At 49.4% G+C, this 17,783-nt stretch overlaps 9 protein-coding genes across 9 annotated transcripts; 4 read left to right on the top strand and 5 right to left on the bottom strand.

Annotated features, from left to right (window-relative positions):
* Positions 1–1,122: 1,122 nt before the first annotated feature.
* On the top strand, positions 1,123–2,874 carry VFPPC_14160 (hypothetical protein; the record flags this gene model as incomplete). Its single annotated transcript, XM_018291930.1, has 3 exons — positions 1,123–1,262; positions 1,325–2,535; positions 2,597–2,874. 3 exons carry the CDS (start codon positions 1,123–1,125, stop codon positions 2,872–2,874), a joined length of 1,629 nt encoding a protein of 542 aa, XP_018139941.1.
* Positions 2,875–3,261: 387 nt separating this feature from the next.
* Positions 3,262–3,615, bottom strand: VFPPC_16627 (hypothetical protein; the record flags this gene model as incomplete). Its single annotated transcript, XM_018294380.1, has 1 exon — positions 3,262–3,615. The coding sequence occupies one exon, from the start codon at positions 3,613–3,615 to the stop codon at positions 3,262–3,264; it is 354 nt and encodes a 117-aa protein (XP_018139942.1).
* A 140-nt stretch (positions 3,616–3,755) lies between these two features.
* On the top strand, positions 3,756–5,222 carry VFPPC_07110 (aminotransferase; the record flags this gene model as incomplete). Its single annotated transcript, XM_018286026.1, has 2 exons — positions 3,756–4,238; positions 4,302–5,222. 2 exons carry the CDS (start codon positions 3,756–3,758, stop codon positions 5,220–5,222), a joined length of 1,404 nt encoding a protein of 467 aa, XP_018139943.1.
* A 66-nt stretch (positions 5,223–5,288) lies between these two features.
* On the bottom strand, positions 5,289–6,878 carry VFPPC_16628 (DNA polymerase subunit Cdc27; the record flags this gene model as incomplete). Its single annotated transcript, XM_018294381.1, has 5 exons — positions 5,289–5,461; positions 5,528–6,349; positions 6,415–6,617; positions 6,715–6,770; positions 6,825–6,878. 5 exons carry the CDS (start codon positions 6,876–6,878, stop codon positions 5,289–5,291), a joined length of 1,308 nt encoding a protein of 435 aa, XP_018139944.1.
* Positions 6,879–7,209: 331 nt separating this feature from the next.
* Positions 7,210–8,571, top strand: VFPPC_07109 (postreplication repair protein uvsH/nuvA; the record flags this gene model as incomplete). The annotated part of the gene is made up of 2 exons (XM_018286025.1): positions 7,210–7,753; positions 7,802–8,571. The coding sequence occupies 2 exons, from the start codon at positions 7,210–7,212 to the stop codon at positions 8,569–8,571; spliced, it is 1,314 nt and encodes a 437-aa protein (XP_018139945.1).
* A 383-nt stretch (positions 8,572–8,954) lies between these two features.
* Positions 8,955–10,301, bottom strand: VFPPC_14159 (vacuolar sorting protein SNF7 family protein; the record flags this gene model as incomplete). The annotated part of the gene is made up of 1 exon (XM_018291929.1): positions 8,955–10,301. One exon carries the CDS (start codon positions 10,299–10,301, stop codon positions 8,955–8,957), a length of 1,347 nt encoding a protein of 448 aa, XP_018139946.1.
* Positions 10,302–11,160: 859 nt separating this feature from the next.
* Positions 11,161–13,449, bottom strand: VFPPC_14158 (cis-golgi transport protein particle complex subunit; the record flags this gene model as incomplete). Its single annotated transcript, XM_018291928.1, has 1 exon — positions 11,161–13,449. One exon carries the CDS (start codon positions 13,447–13,449, stop codon positions 11,161–11,163), a length of 2,289 nt encoding a protein of 762 aa, XP_018139947.1.
* A 605-nt stretch (positions 13,450–14,054) lies between these two features.
* On the top strand, positions 14,055–15,035 carry VFPPC_07108 (cell cycle control protein (Cwf26); the record flags this gene model as incomplete). Its single annotated transcript, XM_018286024.1, has 1 exon — positions 14,055–15,035. One exon carries the CDS (start codon positions 14,055–14,057, stop codon positions 15,033–15,035), a length of 981 nt encoding a protein of 326 aa, XP_018139948.1.
* Positions 15,036–15,144: 109 nt separating this feature from the next.
* On the bottom strand, positions 15,145–17,332 carry VFPPC_07107 (transcription Factor IIF, Rap30/Rap74, interaction; the record flags this gene model as incomplete). Its single annotated transcript, XM_018286023.1, has 3 exons — positions 15,145–15,356; positions 15,463–15,943; positions 16,004–17,332. 3 exons carry the CDS (start codon positions 17,330–17,332, stop codon positions 15,145–15,147), a joined length of 2,022 nt encoding a protein of 673 aa, XP_018139949.1.
* Positions 17,333–17,783: the final 451 nt, after the last annotated feature.

Genomic DNA, 17,783 nt, shown 5'->3' with positions numbered 1-17,783 from the left:
TTGCTCAAAGGAACAGACACGTTGTGACAACCAACGGCAATTCAATCGGTAATGACACAACAGGTGTCCTGTTCCACCTCCCGCCATGCGGACCCTATCACATTGCACCTGGGAACTTGGACAGAGATAATTTCAGTCCGATGGTATCATGGACGCCATAGAGGTAGGCGTAATCTTCGTGGTCCAAATAGTAATGACGCTATGGGGCCAGAGTGATCGCGACGCGGGAAGTGGCAGCCAAACTACATATGGGCACCAGGGTAGGTGCCCTAGTAGGTGCTCCATGAACTATAACTAATGTGAAATGACCAGGGAGGGAAAGGCTGTACGCTTGAGCAAGAACGCGAGGGTGGTATCTGTATCAATCCAGCGATGGACTATGATCTTTCTGAGCACGCTCCAACACACCCTGGTTTTGCCAGGTACATAGGCGTCAAGACGATTGAATGAATTTTTATCTCGACGCATAGCTTGGAATGTGCCACAGATCTATCAAGAAGTGGACCATAGATTTTGCTTGCCATTAAGTGCAGTGGTGCTTTTTGTATGATTTCGATTTGCAGCGCACTAGAAAAGTCCTGATATCTTCAATATTCTCCATTTAACTACCTATGTGATTAGGCAGCCTCAGTTTGATGGACCGAAAGAGACATGTGGTTGAGACTGAGTGCCTACCTACCTACCTACCTAGGTACCTACCTAGTTAGGTACATAGACTGAAGGAAGTACCGGGCATCACTCAGCCGTCGTGCAACTAGAGGTCGTTTCCTCGGCAAATCTGTGATGCCTGGTGTTTCACAATGAGCCATGGTGGGTCTGTCTGGTCTGGCTTGAAATATCCGTGGCAGCTCTTCAGGGGTCGGACCTTGCCTGTCGCATAACGTTGACGTGCTAACTACAATAAAGTACCCTACATGTACCAGACCCCACCCTGCAGGCAAGAGCTTCGAACTACCTAGGTACCTAGGTAGGTAGACATCTGAGCTTGACGTAGCTTCAAGGACAGGCGTGGTTGACAGTCTCTGGCTGATCTGCTTTTCCTGGGCTCCCTTTCAATTTGCGCCAATTATTAGCCATCGTTTTGTCGCCTCTCACCCGACGTTTACTGTCCAGTCTGTCAACATGATGGTGTCAGGCAGGCTATACGCGGTGCTGTGGGCCATCATTCACCTAGCTACAGCTGGGGAATGGCCGCCCCAGCTTCCACTTCGCGATGCAGAAGATGCTTGCCCTGATTATGCCTTATATGCCTCCTATCCACAGTAGGTAACCTTGCCAGACGCCCCAACAAAGGAGCCTTGACCTTGATCTCTAATAACAGCAGCAAGCCGTTGAGCACCGGGCCGCTCGCGCTCCCATTTCAGAGACCAGACCGGCGATGTCGGACGTTTCATTCCGATGAAATCGAAAGAGTTATCAAAGATATCACCACTCGCATGCAGAATCGGGACCTCGCTAGGTTGTTCGAGAACGCGTTTCCTTCAACAACCGATACCACCGTCAAATTTCATACCAAGGGTAGAGATACAGGCTTCATGCGATTCGGTGGATCTCGAACTGCCCTAGATGATGGTGCCTGGCAAGGGCGTCATTCATTCATAATTACGGGAGATATTATTGCTGAATGGCTGCGCGACTCGACCAACCAACTTCGTCCATATCAGGCGCTGGCAAAGAAGGATCCTGCCATTTTCGACTTGATATTAGGTGCTATCAATACACAAGCGGAATACGTTATTGAGGCACCCTACTGCAACGCCTTTCAGCCTCCTCCAATTAGTGATCTTCCCATAACCTCCAATGGACAAGATGATGTGGTTCATCCAGTGTACGAGCCTAGCGCCGTATTCGAGTGCAAATATGAGCTTGACTCACTAGCCCATTTTTTGGCGCTTGCGAACGACTTCTACGAACACACAGGCTCGACAGATTTCTTGAACGATCGATGGTATCTCGCGGTGGAAACTCTCCTAAAAGTCTTGGAAGAACAATCAAAGCCCACCTTTGATGCCGAGACGGGAGACTATCTAAAAAATGACTACACATTTCAACGATGGACAAACATTGGTACGGAGACACTCAATCTGCAAGGAAACGGCAATCCGCTCAACCTTGGCACTGGGCTCGTTCGCTCTGCATTTAGACCTAGTGACGATGCCACGATTCTAGGGTTCTTTATTCCTGCTAACGCGATGATGTCTGTTGAGCTTCGCCGGGCCTCCAAGTTTGTTAAAGATGCCGGAAAGCCATCTCTGGCCAAAAAACTGCAAAAATGGGGCGAATCCTTACATTCTGCGATCATGGAGCATGGCGTTGTCACTCATAAGTCGTATGGCCAAGTCTTCGCCTACGAAGTTGACGGATATGGCTCTGCAATTTTGATGGATGATGCAAATTACCCGTCTCTCCTAGCCTTACCCCTAATGGGATTTTGCGAAACCGAAGACGTGATTTATAAGAACACGAGAAAAATGGTGTTAGAAAAGTTGGGAAATCCCTACTACCTGACAGGCAACGACTTTGAGGGTATCGGTGGTAAGTCATTACGCACCTCCTTGCTTAATCGAGAGAGACACCGCTGACCAGGTGTGGAAAGGGCCGCATATCGGACTGCAGAATGCATGGCCAATGAGTCTTCTTATCCAAGCACAAACCTCAGGGGACGATGAGGAAATCAAGAAATGCATTGATCTAGTTCTAAAATCGTCAAAGCTGGGTCTGGTACACGAAAGCGTAAACGTGAACTACGCCAGGCAGTACACAAGAAGTTGGTTCGCCTGGGCGAATGGTGTCTTCGCGAACACGATTCTTGACCTAGCGAAGCGTAAGCCGTACCTAATTTTTGGTCCTGAGGCATCACCATACGAACCATGAAGCTCTTCATCAAATAGCTACCCGGCTGGTACTTTTTGGTAGGTGCAGTGAACTCTATCCATGGGGCAAAAAGCCATAACATTGATCATGAGGAAAGCATTATTTATTTCGCCCATATGTCCTTTCAACGCTGTATCAGCGGCTCCCCTTGGGACGCATAGCTAAGTTGCTACTGTGAAAATCATGTATCGAGCCAGTGTAATAATACAAACTGTTTTCTTTGTCTCGAAGGCACTGCAGTAGATGGATCCCCATCATCATGCAGATCGCCCCACGAATTTCGCAAATATGGTCCTTATTGCAGTCTGTCTTCGAAAGCTCATGAATTTCCAAAGACATGGTCTCGATAATATCAAATAACATCGACCAAAATACCGCACCTGTTTGCTATGAGCTTGTATCTACATGGTATCTGCCTCTGTAGTAGCCTGGCCCAATTGAAGAAGTTTGGTCCGATTCCATTTCTTTGACGCATAGAGCATTCAATGTTGCTCTTTCCAGAACCCAAGAACATGGTTGCGCGTCAGTTGGCCACGCTCTGCTTCTTTCTTCCATCCAATTCGATGTGCACAGCCGTGACACGCAATGCACCATAATGTTGGCTAGTCCAATCCTGTCTACAGAGCAATATGGGGTCTGGTGGGAAGTGTCTGAGTCAGTGGAGGAAGAACATTGAACATTGAAAGAAAGAGCAAGTGCGGGTGGGTTCGAGTTCCAGTTGCCATAATGCCCCAGTGCCATAATGTGCCTGATCGCTAGGTACCTAGGTACCTCATGTGGGCAAACTCCTCGTCAACATCACCAATGCTACTTGCGACTGGTGTCTTCTAGCAAGAATTTTGACCATACTTCGAGCAGAAATTCCGTAAGAGTTACCCAAAATGGACTCCAATATGCTGTCTGGCAAGAAGCACATCAACCTTATGCGTGGCTGGCCCTCTCCGGATGTTTTACCAGCTGCCATGCTCTCAACCGCCTGCAACCGTGTGCTTCTTGATCGCGATGAGTACACCCCGATTCTCCAATATGGCCCAAGCGCAGGCCACCCAACTTTGAGAAAAGAGTTATCCAAATGGCTGGGCCAACATTACAGTGTTGACCCAGACCCAAGTCGCATATGCGTCACCGGCGGAGCAAGTCAAAGCTTGGCCTGCATTCTCCAGAGCTTCACGGATCCAAACTACACTAAAGCGATTTGGATTATTGCTCCATGTTATTACTTGGCATGCGGAATATTCGAGGATTCAGGGTTTACTGGAAAACTGAGGGCATCGCCAGAGGATGAGGAAGGAATCGATTTGATTGCCTTGGAAGAGAGCATGAAGAAGGTAGAGCAGGCAGAATGCCACAAACAGCAACTCCCGGTAAGTTTCGAGGCATGATGCATTATCGCAAGCGGACACTTACAAAGTCTAATAATGTCGCAGCCTGTAAAGCTTCCCGGTACCACGAGAAAGCTGTACAGACATGTAGTGTACGTCGTACCAACTTGTGCCAATCCTTCTGGCAAAACCATGTCTTTCCGACGGCGTGAAGGACTGGTGCAACTGGCTCGGAGAAACGACGCTCTCGTAGTTTGTGATGACGTGTACGATTTTCTACAGTGGCCCATCGACTCAGTAGGCCAACAGAATAGGCAAGACTACCCAAGACTCCCTAGACTCTGTGACATAGAACGGTCAATGGGATACGCGGAGCAAGATTCTGGAAAGTTTGGTTACACTGTCAGCAATGGTTCATTCAGTAAAATTGCCGGCCCAGGAGTCCGAACTGGTTGGGTCGAAGCCGCCTCTAACTTTGTCATCGGGCTGGGTGACACAGCTTCTACACTTTCAGGCGGAGCCCCGAGTCAGTTGTGTGCAGCGATTCTCGGCGAAACCCTTCGAACGGGTGAGCTACAGAAGCATATAGCTTGCACAGCTTGTCCGTCGTTACAAATAAGGCATAATCTCGCCATGAACGCTATTCGTCAATGCATCAAGCCTTTGGGTTACAACGTCCGAGAGACGAGCCTCGTTGGGACTCCGTACTATGGTGGATATTTCATATGGCTGTCCCCGGGACACGGAGTATCGTTAAACTCCAAATTGGTTGCCCAGGTCGCGTTGGAAGAGGAAAATCTTGCGATAGGTTACGGTTGTATGTTTGAAGTTCACGGGGACGAAGGCAATGCACAGTTCAGCGGCGATATTCGAATATGCTTTGCATGGGAGCCAGAGGATGTCATGGTTGAAGGTATCCAAAGACTCGGTGCGCTATTGAAGCGCATGTTAAACGATAAGTTGCATTGCAGTGCCAGGACGGTGGCATCAGGGGTATGTTCGAATTTCGTAGATTGCTACAAATGAAGACCAGCAACCTTCTCTTATCATTTGCCTAATGAATTATTGCAAATTGTGTTGTTGTTCTTGAAATCATTTCTTGGCAAAAAAAGACATGATGCTGCCTTGAGAGCCCTTCAGAGACGCCATCTTTGTCTTAGCAGATGATGAAGATTGTGTCGGTCCAGTTGCAGAGGTTGGCTTTTTGGCGGGCGGGGAAGTTTCGTCCTCAGAAAAGGACTCCCACCCAGGTTCTTGAATGGTGACTATTCACAGAGTAAGCTCACAGGTCCCATTGGGCGCGATTCGGGGTTGGTAAAAGCAATACGAACCCATGTAACCCTGATCGTCCAGGATTCGCTTCTTCTTCATAACCCTACGCTTACCCCGTCTCCGGCCGTCTCCGGTACTTGAAAGTATCTCCGAAGGCTCCTTGTCGACCTGGGTGATTGACAGCTTCTCGGGTGTGGGCTCTGCTCCAGGAGAGGCTTCGGGCACAGGGCTTTCCGTCATCTCGACGTTATCATTTACGAGTGCGGCTGATTCAACCGGTTGTGCTTCGTCATCTTCGTCATCTTCGTCCTCCATCATACGTCTTAAAGCATCCTCTCGATCTCTGCGCGACTTCGTGATGGAGTGCGAATCGGAGGTGGGTTTGGAGGGCACAATGTCCCAGTCATCGGGCTCTCCATCATCTGAAAGCGCGGCAGGCCCATCATCTTGCTTAACTTGGCTTGTAACCTTCCCAGGGACATGGATATTGGCCTTCGCAAATGATTTGAGTATGGAGTTTGGTTTCTCTCGATTTACGGTACCAATTGCCTCCTTCTTATGTGCGGTAGGCAGCCGCTTGGCTGTCGACGATGGGCCAGTTATGTTCTTCTTGTCCTGATGGACTTGCTCATCCTCCTCAATTGGGGGCCGCGCAGTACTGGAAAGGGCCGGGGTATGATGAGTGTTGCGATCTCGCAGACGGAGGTGTGGATTAGTAACAACTCCGAGCTTGTGGTGCAGGCCAGTGTTCTTCTTGTAGACTGCACCGCCATCGTTCCCCTGATAGACCGATTCTTCACAAAACCAGAAAGCTTTCTTCGCCATAGGTGACAAGGCATATAAATGAATTGACGTAATGCTTTCATAAATGTCCAACACCTCTTCTTGTTTGTCAGTAACAGGTCTTCGTTGGCGTAACATGTACATTGAATTCGACGGTGCTAACCTTGCAAATTCTCTTCGCCCACAAGGGTCAACTTTTTAGGGCTCGCCAACGGTGTTAAAGTATCCGAATGGCGAGGCGAGTCATCCATTTCAGCGTTATCCACCGCCCTACTTGCTGAAGCAACAACACCGCAGACGAGGTAGGTTGCGTGTATCGAGTTTGCCTGCATTCCATTTTGATACTGGTGGAAATCAAAGAGTATGCTACGAACTCCAATTAGTACACAAGAACATACATGTAGCGGTGTAATAGGCAAATGGGAACAAGGGTGGGAAAATATTGGGCTGATAACCACAGTACCCTTTTGCCTTGTTGACATGAACATCGAGGGAGGCGCTTAGGGCTCGGTAGGAGATCTGGAAGTGGGCCAAAATCAGTTTTGGATACGGATATCATTTTATGAAGCTTACCGGTCGCCCCTCGCTCAGCAGGCGATCTGCCAGAAACTTTCTGTGTTCATCCATAGAAAGGAATTATTTGGTGACCTGCCGTTGGTAACAGAGTGGGTGGGAGCTTAGTTGTGACCATCAACGCGACTGACCTCTTCCCACCAAAACGCGATGTCACGTGGCACCAATTACGACTGGCTACCTAGTACCTACCTAGGTAGGTAGGCACGCAACAGGTGTTGGTTCAGCAAGGCCAAATGTTCGCCCCACAACGCGTCGCTGTCGCAGAAACGGTTTAGACAGCTTCATAAGATCTTTCACTATCTATTGTCCCTCGGAATATTTCCAACAGCTGAGCTAGGAGCATACCATCCAACATCAAGTATCACAGCTTAACTCTGGCCAAATGGCTGTGGACGATGTTCCTGACTCGACAGACTGGCTTGCCACACCCCTCGCCTGCCTGGCCGCGGTTGAGGCATCGATGCGCTGTCAAGTCTGCAAGGACTTTTACAAGACGCCAATGATTACGACATGTTCTCATACTTTCTGTTCTCTTTGCATACGACGGGCCTTGTCTAATGATGGCAAATGTCCCTTGTGTCGAGCTCCTGAGCAGGAGCTGAAACTGCGAAGTAATTGGGCCTTGGAGGAGTCGGTAGAAGCCTTTTCAACAGCACGGCAAGCGGCACTGGATGTAGCCCGTAGCGAGTTGCAAACGGTGCAGCCCAAGAAACGAAAAAGCGACAACGGTAGAACGACCGATTCCGCTGTTTCGCCAACGTCCAAGCGCGTCCGAATGTCTACACGACTGGCTAGCAATGGAACTAGAAGCGCGAGCCATATGTCTCCAGAGCGAGGCTTTGGGCGAGTTATTATTCCGGCATCCGATGAAGACGAGGGCAGCAATAATGATGACGATGGCGACTCTGACTATAGCCCAGCAAATGGTTTGTATACGCATCCTGTTAGACTAGATTCGGCTAACCTCTACCCAGCCGACAGCTTTGTGCCGTGCCCATCCTGCGAAATGAAAATGAAGGCCTGGCAAGTTTTCCAACACTTAGAAGCGTGCTCAGGGCCAACGCCGGAGTCAATGACCAGCGAAACCCTATCTACCGGACGGGAATTGGAGGCAAAGCAGCTGCGGCAGAAGACGACGCCAGACCGACTACCCGCGCTGAACTATTCGATGTTGAAGGAGCCAGCCCTGCGAAAAAAACTGGCAGAACTAGGAATACCAAATCAAGGGCCAAGGCTGACACTGGAAAAGCGCCATAAAGAGTGGATTACGATCTGGAATGCTAATTGTGATTCTGCTCAACCTCGAAAGCGGTCGCAACTTTTGCAGGACCTAGACGTCTGGGAGAGGACACAGGGGCATAGAGCTATTGCTGCCACCAAGGGAACCATCTCTGCAGTCACGATAAAGGACAAGAATTTCGATGGTGCTGCGTGGGCTGCGAAGCATGATTCGTCTTTCAAAGATCTAATTGCAAATGCGCGGAACAGCAGACTACGAGCCAAAGAATCTCCTAGAGATATAACCGATGATGCAGAACGAAGAATAAGTAGTTGCGTCACCAACGACTTACATGACAGCCGGACTAACTACGAGGGAATTAGTGGATTAACAGCAGAAACACGGCAGACTGATGCAGCGATTTTAGATGGTGCGTCATCGCAGTTTGACACTGAAATGAGCGAAGTTCAGACTGAGCCCTCGCCGATACCAGCGATGAGAAGCATCGCCGAACCTGAGCCCTAACCATCATTCCGGACTCTCACATGGCCGAGGCTGGCCATACATGATGTGCTTATGTTTGATGATGAATTGCGCAAATACAAGTAGAGGGCCAACACAAATAAAACTTGTTTATCAAGCACACGTGAGACAATCAAATAAGATACTAGTAATGACGGCTCAGTCGATCACAAATGCTGTGGCCGTGAAGCCTGCAGTCAAACTTCCTGCCTGTATTGATCCATCTGAGGATCTACTGTTTGTACAGATGCATATGTGAGAGCCCATGGATATCTGCGACTTGGGATGTGCGTCAAAACCCGCAAGCAATTGTGTGAAGGAGGATGAAAATGTTGGAAATGTGTTCCGAGTCCTCCAGAAAGTCCACCACAAACGCATGATATTTATTAACTGTGCTCCAGTGATAAGCCAGCAACTCGTGCCTCAATCGTTTCAGAATTTGATTGACCCTTATCTGGGATAATTTCAGAAGGTGGCGTGGATAGAGCTGCCAATCGACTCTGTATTCCCTCTGCAGTTGGATCCTCCCCTTGCGTAATCCCTTGCCCTTCTTCCAATTGCACCTTTCCGCGTGCCTCAGTCTCCAAAGCTTCCAGTTCCTCATCAATCTCCGATTCGTTGACAATCTCCCCCGTAGATTCTGCCAAAATCGCTGCCACTTCATCCACGTCAGATATTTGCTCTCGGATGTGGCCCATGACTTCCTGCACAGTCTCACTGCCCCCGACTCGATTATTAAGATTTCTTAGGGCATTGGCAGATGATTTCATCACATTCACAAGCTGTACTTGATCTGATGCCTGCTCAACCTTGGCAGCTATGTCTTCGAGTTGATGCAAGGTTGCATATCGTTTCGCAAGCAAAGATTCTGCTAGTTTTTTGGATTTCAACGAAGCATGAGCAGCAATGCGGTTCTCACGTTCCAGAGCGGCCCGCACTTCGCGGTTGAGGGAGTCGATTTGGTCGTTGAGGACATTGGTTTGGTGACGGAGATTTGCAGTTAATTCTTTGATCGATGCTACTGCTGCATCCTCTGGACTTATCCTTGGTTCGTCAGAAGGTTGCCGAATGCGTATTATCTCGCCATCGTAGTCAATAACGCGCATGTTCCTGGACAAGAAGGTGAGCAACACCTCCATGTCATCTTCTGATAGACATTGGCCAGCGACCAGTATTGGGGCGTAAACAGCCTGGAACTGTCGTCTGGTGAAGATTCGGTCAAATTGGGACGATTTCCCGACTGTTTGCCGCTTGAATTCTCGGGAAACCGCCTCGACATTGCTCACAATAACATACCGCCCAGTAGGGAGACTATCTTCGCCATTGACCCTGTCTATGATGCCGAGTTGTCTGGCAGTCCATTGTGCGGCGCTCCAAGTAATAGACGACAAATTTCGACTCAGGGTGGCGGCCTGCGGATATAAAAATGTATTAACTGAGAGGAATCTATGGTCGGCTACAGCCTGTCGTATTACAGTCCCTAAGGCGAGGGGCTGACCAAAGCGATGGTTTTCGAAGTGGTGAGGGAGGAGTTCATCGACACTCAGAATCAATAAACTCGAGCTCGATCCGCGACTCGAAAGTAGTCCTCTCAGGCACAGTGATGATAGTGCCCCTTGCCAGGCAGCAATGTTCGCGTGATATCCATCTGGGTTGAGGGTCCGTTGCGACCGGAAATCACTGTAAAGTGCAGGGAATCGGGCTCTGTATGCGGGCTCTTGACCGATTAGCATGATGACCGCATCCACGAAATTTGAGAATGGGAGTCGGAATGTGACTGTCATACTTTCGAAAGTTTTCGTCGTTCTCAGACAAAAATTCGGACAAGTTGGCCATGACATCTACCATGGGGGTGGATAGTTGTGGGAGCGACTTCTTTAGGTATGACAGCACGATGGAGGGACGGCTATTCTAAGGCCCCATCGAAACCTGGGACGTGCACATGTGGCTGGGAACTCCATGTCAGTGGGGGCACTGGGAATATCGGCAAAATGCACATGCAGGGTAGCATACGAAACCCTGGCTGGAAGAGGCCAATGTTGGGGCTGACTAGCTCCCTGATATCCTGCGAAAATGCGGTGGTTTTGGGAGTCCGCGAATATAACGTGAGATACCGAAGTAAGGTCAAGTTGCTCACAACTTTTAGAAGCCATTCACTACCTACTTAAGTACTAGGTACCTGGGTAGGTCCTTACCTCCTTACCAAGGCACGTAATACCTGCATATGCACACATGTTCACGAGGTATTGACAACCCAGACACTGTCTGCGAGTGGCTTTCTCTGTTTCAACAGAGAGACCCATGCGCAGCATTTGAACCAGTTGACAACATTGAATGGCTGGGGCAGCCAAACCCCCCAGACCACAACACAGTCTAGCCAACAGCGAGCAAGGGCTGTGAAAGGGTTGAGCGGCCAAAGTATGGAATGCAAGCCCCTGGGATTATTGTGAACTATCAAAAGCGAGATGCTTTGAATATAAACATTGAAGCCACGGATGAGATGTCCACATGACGAGCCGTGCAAAGCACAGTCAAGACTCTTGGCCATCTCTTTGGCTCAATAAGGTATCGTCCAAGTTCTTGTATGATCCCCTACCCCCCTAACATCTCCCCCCGCAAAGGAGCAGTTTCTAATACACCAGCTCTTGAAACTATGCTTGCCCTTTTGGATGATATATCTGTGAATACTTGGCTCTCAACATCAATGGTTGGGGTGTCCTCTCCTCCTTTACTTGACCCGGTTGCGTCTTGAAGTCTAAGCTTCTCAGCTACTTCATGCTCTAGAGAATGAATATATTCCTCTGCGATTCGAAATTGTGTTATGCCTTTACTGTGAGGCAAATTCCCATAAATCTCATGACACTCGCTCAGACACCTCTGAGCTGGGAGATACTTGCCCTGCTTGTTCCAGGCCTGTGCCGCCAGTACACTCCATACAGCAGCTTTGCGATGTCTAGTACCCCAGCTCCAGGCGCCGACACCAACCTTGGATGAGTAGCAAATACAGAGCCGCTCCTTAAGCAGAGCATCGCCGACTGGTCCTAGAATTCTGGATTCAAGCAGTCGAAGACCCCATCTGCTGGCATCATCTATATTTGTACCGCCTCTCGCCCTTAGCAGTTCTATCGCCAGAAGTAAGCAACGAGTAGCTGCAAATGGAGAGCTACACCTAGTGCCATAAGAATAGAATGCCGACTCAAGCATTTGATCAGCAGAGTCTGCGCGAGATTTCGAAGTCAAGGGTAGCGGCGCAATCAATAAACTAATAGCAGCCATTTCATTTGCAGCCGCGTGGTACTTCCATGCCTTCGACTCGCTAAAGTCTGATCGCAGCAGCTCATATGTTGAATGAGCTAGCTTCCAGTCCCGCAGCATAAATGCAAAGTCAGCAAGTTTACGTATGATGGCCTCAGCAGAATCAGCGCGATAATATCCCGAGGTATCATAGCTGTCTCGGGAATGGAGGCTCCCACCAGATGAAGATCTCGAGGTGCCCCCAAAGCCAGTCCATTTCCGAGATAGATTCATGAAACGACCAGTAATGCCTCTTCGCCGTGAGGCAACCTGGTCATTCCATATTGAAATGTGCCGCTCCATAGTGGGGATGATTGATTGTGTGACCATTTCCCGAACAAATGTCCGTATTGCAGTCGCGTCAGACTCGAAGATGTACTGAGTAGGATCTTCGAAATCTTCACCGTTTTCACTCCTTCCAATTCTAGCCAGTTCCTCGGCAGCAGGCATCCAATCACTGGGTGGTAATGGCATACTGTCGTCATCTGTCTGCGCGCTTTTACTACATCGCAATCGAAGGAGGTGGCAATGCAGTCCAAGGTGCCGCTTCATCTGCTCAAAGAGGCCCATTGACCTGTTAATGTCATCATTCTCCTCATCGTGAACCAAAATATAATATCTAAGATAGTCGTTGTCCACCCAAGGAGGTAATCTTTTGCTGCCCTGGTTAGTCTCAGAATACAGCTTCCTCAATTCCTCAATGGGTGCATCGTTCCGAGAGCTGATGGCTATGACGCAAGCCACCGGGTGGGCAAAAGTTTCGTGAGGTACAATAGGTGTACCAGACAATAAGCGCCTCAGGTACAAGGAGTAATACGGTGAAGCAGAGGCGCGGTCTAAACCCTGTTGTAAGGAGTCCATGGCCGGCACAGATCGGTTTGAAGTCGAGCATTCAGCGAAGGCCAAATGCCTGTCCACGATACTCTCGATTTGAGCAAGCGAGGCCCTGTCTCTCTCCGTAATTCCCTGCAAACCAGCTGCCTCAGTGTTTGGCATGGTTTGAGTATTAGAGATATCGGGATCGGGATGCTCAATATTCTCGCCAAACCTCGTAAATCGGATCGCGAAGTCCTCGAAAGACCGGCTCATTCCTTGACTGTCTCGTACAGAGATCTTGCCTTGAATTTCCTCGCCAAATGGCCGCAATAGCTCCCAGAGTCCATATTGAATGCCTTTATTCTTGATTAAAATCTCTGTATCTTCCGAAGCATATACTGATACGTTTGGGACGAAGGATTGGATAATCTGGGACAAGGGCTCTCCTGGGTTGTCAAAGATAGAGTCCAGTGCGCCGCGCCCGGAATAAGGATCGAATACGGGTTCCGGGGTCGCCGTATTTGGAGAGTGTTGTCTGGCTGGTGACATAGGTCTTGAGCCGGGAGGCGAGAAGGTAGACGCATAGAGCGAGGCCACAGATGGGTTGGACATTCTGAAAGGCAAGCCAGATTCTGAAGGGGATGGAGGAAGAATTTCGGGGGCGGATGTTGGGTGTCTAACCCCAGAAGGCTTCACAGGAGCTGTTACCGCGTTAAGAGGTAGCCTTCGAGTTGTTTCGTTCGAATACGCATCTTGTTCTGGCGATGGCATGAAGGCAAGGTTGGGTATTGATTGTTGAGACTGAACGACTTCGCATTAATCGGCGTATGTGCCCAGTCGATAAGCGCAGCAAAATCAAATCAGTAGATATGAAGGATTTGATGCAGTCTGTATACTTCAATGCAACTGGCATGCAGAGAAGTGGTGTCTCGCAAAATTGGGAACTTCTCAATATAACTCGAACCAGACACCCTCAGGGTTTGGTCGCCGTGGTGTCTGCCACCATGGGGAGACGGTTGGCTTACGTAATCATGCTCTCAGCCGACCTTGAACTCTGTCGCTTCCTGCTCAGGCTCCCGTATTCTGATCAGTTGATGCTGGGCGTCTACATGTATATCAACCTAAACACTTTCCCATATATCGCCTCCAACCCAGGCGCCTGTGAAAAGCGGGTTTAGGCTAAGAACACGTGGAATTTCTCCGAGCCTACTCACATAACTAAGTGCTGAAGCGGCTTCAATAGAGGCAAACTCGTTGTCGGACAACAATCACGATCAAACAACGGCACCTGCTGCGGGATCAATATCATTTTCAGACGAGGCTTCATTCTTGCAATCTTAGGAACACTAAAGTGTTTAAGCCTCGAGAGCATAGAAATGCCGTCCGATTTGTCAAATTTCCTTGCCTCGCGATACCTAGTTGCAGACCCGAAGCCTCATTCCAAACGGCGAAAGCGGAAACAAGCGGAGCCCGATGGCCTCGTCATTACAGACGACAACGACTTATCTTGGACTCAGTCCGACAACAATGCAGATAAACATGGAGACGAACTACCATTGACTGTTCATGGATGTAACTCAGAACTCCGTAAAGCCACAAAGAATAATTGGAAACCCCTGGGGTCTCCAGCATCCCCCACCGAAGTAGCGACTGCTGATGCAATTTTGGCGTCCACTGCTGCTGAAAAAAGGGCCAAGGGAACTGTCGATGACGAAAATCCAGTGATTGAGGGCGGCGATGGGTTGGTTAGGATGAGTGACGGCACTCATGCTGGACTACAGACGGCTGCGGCGGTCTCTGCCCAGCTCAAGCAGAGACAGAGGGAAGAGCGTGACGAATTTGAGCAACACAAAAGGTCAGCAAAGGAAGAAGAGACTGTTTATCGCGATGCGACAGGGCGGAGAATAGATATATCTATGAAGCGAGCTGAAGCCAGGAGAGCTGAACTTCTAGCCGAAAACAAGGCAAAGCTAGCAAAGCAAGCTCTCAAAGGTGCGGTGCAATTGGACGACTTGCAAAGACAGAGAGAGAAACTGGAGGATGCGAAATTCCTCCGTTTCTCGCGGACTGCGGACGACGAAGAAATGAACAAGGAGCTCAAAGGACAGAAGAGGTGGAATGACCCGATGCTACAATTCATAGGAGACAAAAATGACAAGGCAAAGTCACAAATTGCGACTACGAGTGGCCGGCCCATGTATGCTGGCGCAGTCCCGCCAAATCGATATGGTGTTAAACCAGGATACCGCTGGGACGGAGTTGATAGGGGTATAGGATTCGAAGCAGAAAGGTTCAAGGCAATAAATCGGCGGGACAGAATCAAGGGCCTAAACTATTCGTGGCAAATGGATGAATAGCTGTATTTTTGTTTTCCAAGATACCCATGCACCAAAAAGCACACCTGAAGTCATAGAGAAAGTTGTTTGCGCGCTACGATAATAAGAACCATAGAAAGTATGTACCTCATTATTTTCGTCGTCTAAGACGCTTATCCGGCCCGTAGTCGCAGAGCTGCTTGACCAATTTTATCCACTCGCCGCGGGACATTTGGCCGGGGCGATCGCCTACCCTACCGTGGAATTGTTTTATCAAATCTGTGATGGCAATCCCGTCTTGAGGTATTTTGTCTAGTATCTCCCACGGCTCTATCCCAGCCGTCTGCGTACTCGGCGAGACACCTGCAGAATCAGCAGTTAGTAATGTGTATACAGTTCTGACGGAGCGACTGGCAAAGTTGATTGTATGCCGGGCAAGGATTTCTCTTGACAGGCTTGTCAGACTTACCCGCCGTGGCAGGATTAGGGCTGCCGGCCCTTGACGCAACTGGCGTCCCTTTCCCGCTATTACCGACCATCTTTACTCCTTTTCTAACCGGCACAACACTGTCGGACATCTCTCCTGCTGTGGCTTCCCCGTCACTGGTAGATGCATGTCCTGCCTTACTGCGGCGTGCCATGTTTGACTGAGCTGCAGGAGTACCAGCGCGGCTGCCATTACCTGACGCAGACGACTTCTTCATCTTTTTGCGGGATGATTCATTCCCACTCGACTCGGACAAAGCTGGGGACCCAGCTCGCTTCAAAGATTTGGTCTTTTTGGTCAGTTCACCTGGCCTTTGTTTTGACTGTGGCGTTATTGATCCTTTGGAGCCCGCGCCTTTCGCTTTGTCCTTCGTCTCGATTTGTGATTCTTTGGCATCTGCATCCTTCTTCTCCTCATCCTTGTTGGTCTCCTCTTCTTCCTCGGCGCTTGATTCATCGTCGGACTATAATTCAAAATTAGCATACCTAGGCAACACAGTAGCTCAGAAAGTATATATGCATACCGAACTGCTCCATGGCTTCTCTTCAGAGTCATCGCTTTCATAAATGTCCTCTCGATCTCGCTTGATCAGAGCCTTTTTAGTACTTTTGCCGTATTTCTGCCGTTCAAGTTCCTCTCGCAATTGCTCTTGCAATTCTTTGTCGACTTCTTGTTCATCTCCTTCCCCAAATAAGTTCGCTCCTAGCTGCTCCCGGCGGATCCTCTCTTTTGATTCTTTGAGGTCATCGTCTTCTACGCGCTCGAAATATGGTGTTTCATCATCATCTTGAAATTCGTCTCCAGATACGTCCAATTCATCATGCTCCAGTTTCTCTGACCGCGATGCTGCCTTGAAAGTGGCACTTTCGGTCTTAATCATCTGGCCACGACCATACAGGAGCCTCCTGGTTGCCTCCAGATCACTCTGCCCAGCCCTCTTCTCTTCATCTTTCATCACCCATCTGCCGACGTCAACTTTTCTATTCATGAAAGCCTCTGCTTGATCAATGGTGAAAGGTTGAAACGGTGGCTTCGCATTGAATCTGTACCACTTCTCCAAGGGCACCATGCGGAAAACAGATTTGTCAATCATGAATGCAACGTTCGCTTCGGAAAGAGCAGCTACATAGCTGCCAACCCACACGTTCTTTCCATCAGCATCTTCAAGGTGCCAAGGAAGGGCTTCTTCATAGCGAAGATCCGATTCTTTCTTCGCAGCTTCGGACTTGGGAGCTCTATTAAACATGGTTTTCTCTTCCTTTTGCTTCTTGGGGCGTTTAGGGGTGTTTTCTTTCATGACTGGGGCAATCTTGGCTTGATCGATTGCACGTTGGGCCTCTCGTTCAGCCTTGAGTTGCGCCAATCTCTCCGCCTCCTTTTCGTCCACTTGAATTGGTTCTGGCTCCTCCTCCTTGACAGCTCTTCCAGGAGGAGGCTGTCGAGCGTCTCGTCTGTGCAGCGTAACCGGTCGGGCAAACTCGTCTTGGTTAGTAGGGTCGATGGGAGTGTCGGACACCCTGGCCTGAGAGAACTTCATGAGATGATAGCGAAGACCTTCTAGCAAAGACTTTTTGGTCGTCATAATAGGAATGTCATTGTATTGGTACTGAGGAGGAGGTTCAGACCACCCGCCGTACTGCTCCCGTTGGCCGTCGGAGGTTGTTTTGGAACCATTTAACCCCGTCTGTTGACCAAGGGTAGATGCTGACTTTGTAGTCGGCTTACCGGGCGTCTTCCTGGACGGGGCAACAAGAGGATTGGCCGGTCTCGGCCGTTTCCGCATCGGACGGAGAGGGTTCGGCTTTTGGCTGCGATGAGCTCCATTTTGACTAGTTGAAGGTTGTCCAGGCATCCTGCAATGGATGCGCGAGCAGGAAGTCAACGAGCCTCGGAGTTGTTTGAATTCAGACAGACACGTGTCTTCCTCTCGTGATGAGAGATAACGACTCCAGCGGGAAGTTCCGAGGGTCGAATCTACTACTGACGATACGCCAGATGGGTGTCGCGTTCGAGAGGTACTATTGCTTGGCACAGGCGATGGGTTCGAGGGATCATAGATGTCGACGTAGTGGTAGCAAGCTGTAACCTCAAAGTCGCGATGGTTCCACAAGAAGTCAATATGCTCAGACAGCGTCTCCAGCCAATATTTTTGAGATCGACTGAGTGATGTGTGGTGGACCTGGTACCAGGCAACTGCAATCAATAAACGGATCAAGATAAAGGGCGGGACGTGGCAAACCAGGAGCGCTCACCGGAGGGTAGGTAATTCCGCTGTCAAAGGCACTGTTGATGTGTCGCGTGCA

This window comes from Pochonia chlamydosporia, chromosome 7 (assembly GCF_001653235.2).
Source record: "Pochonia chlamydosporia 170 chromosome 7, whole genome shotgun sequence".
In the NCBI taxonomy this organism is placed as follows: Eukaryota; Fungi; Ascomycota; class Sordariomycetes; order Hypocreales; family Clavicipitaceae; genus Pochonia; species Pochonia chlamydosporia.
This window is presented reverse-complemented; position numbering and strand designations above follow the sequence as displayed.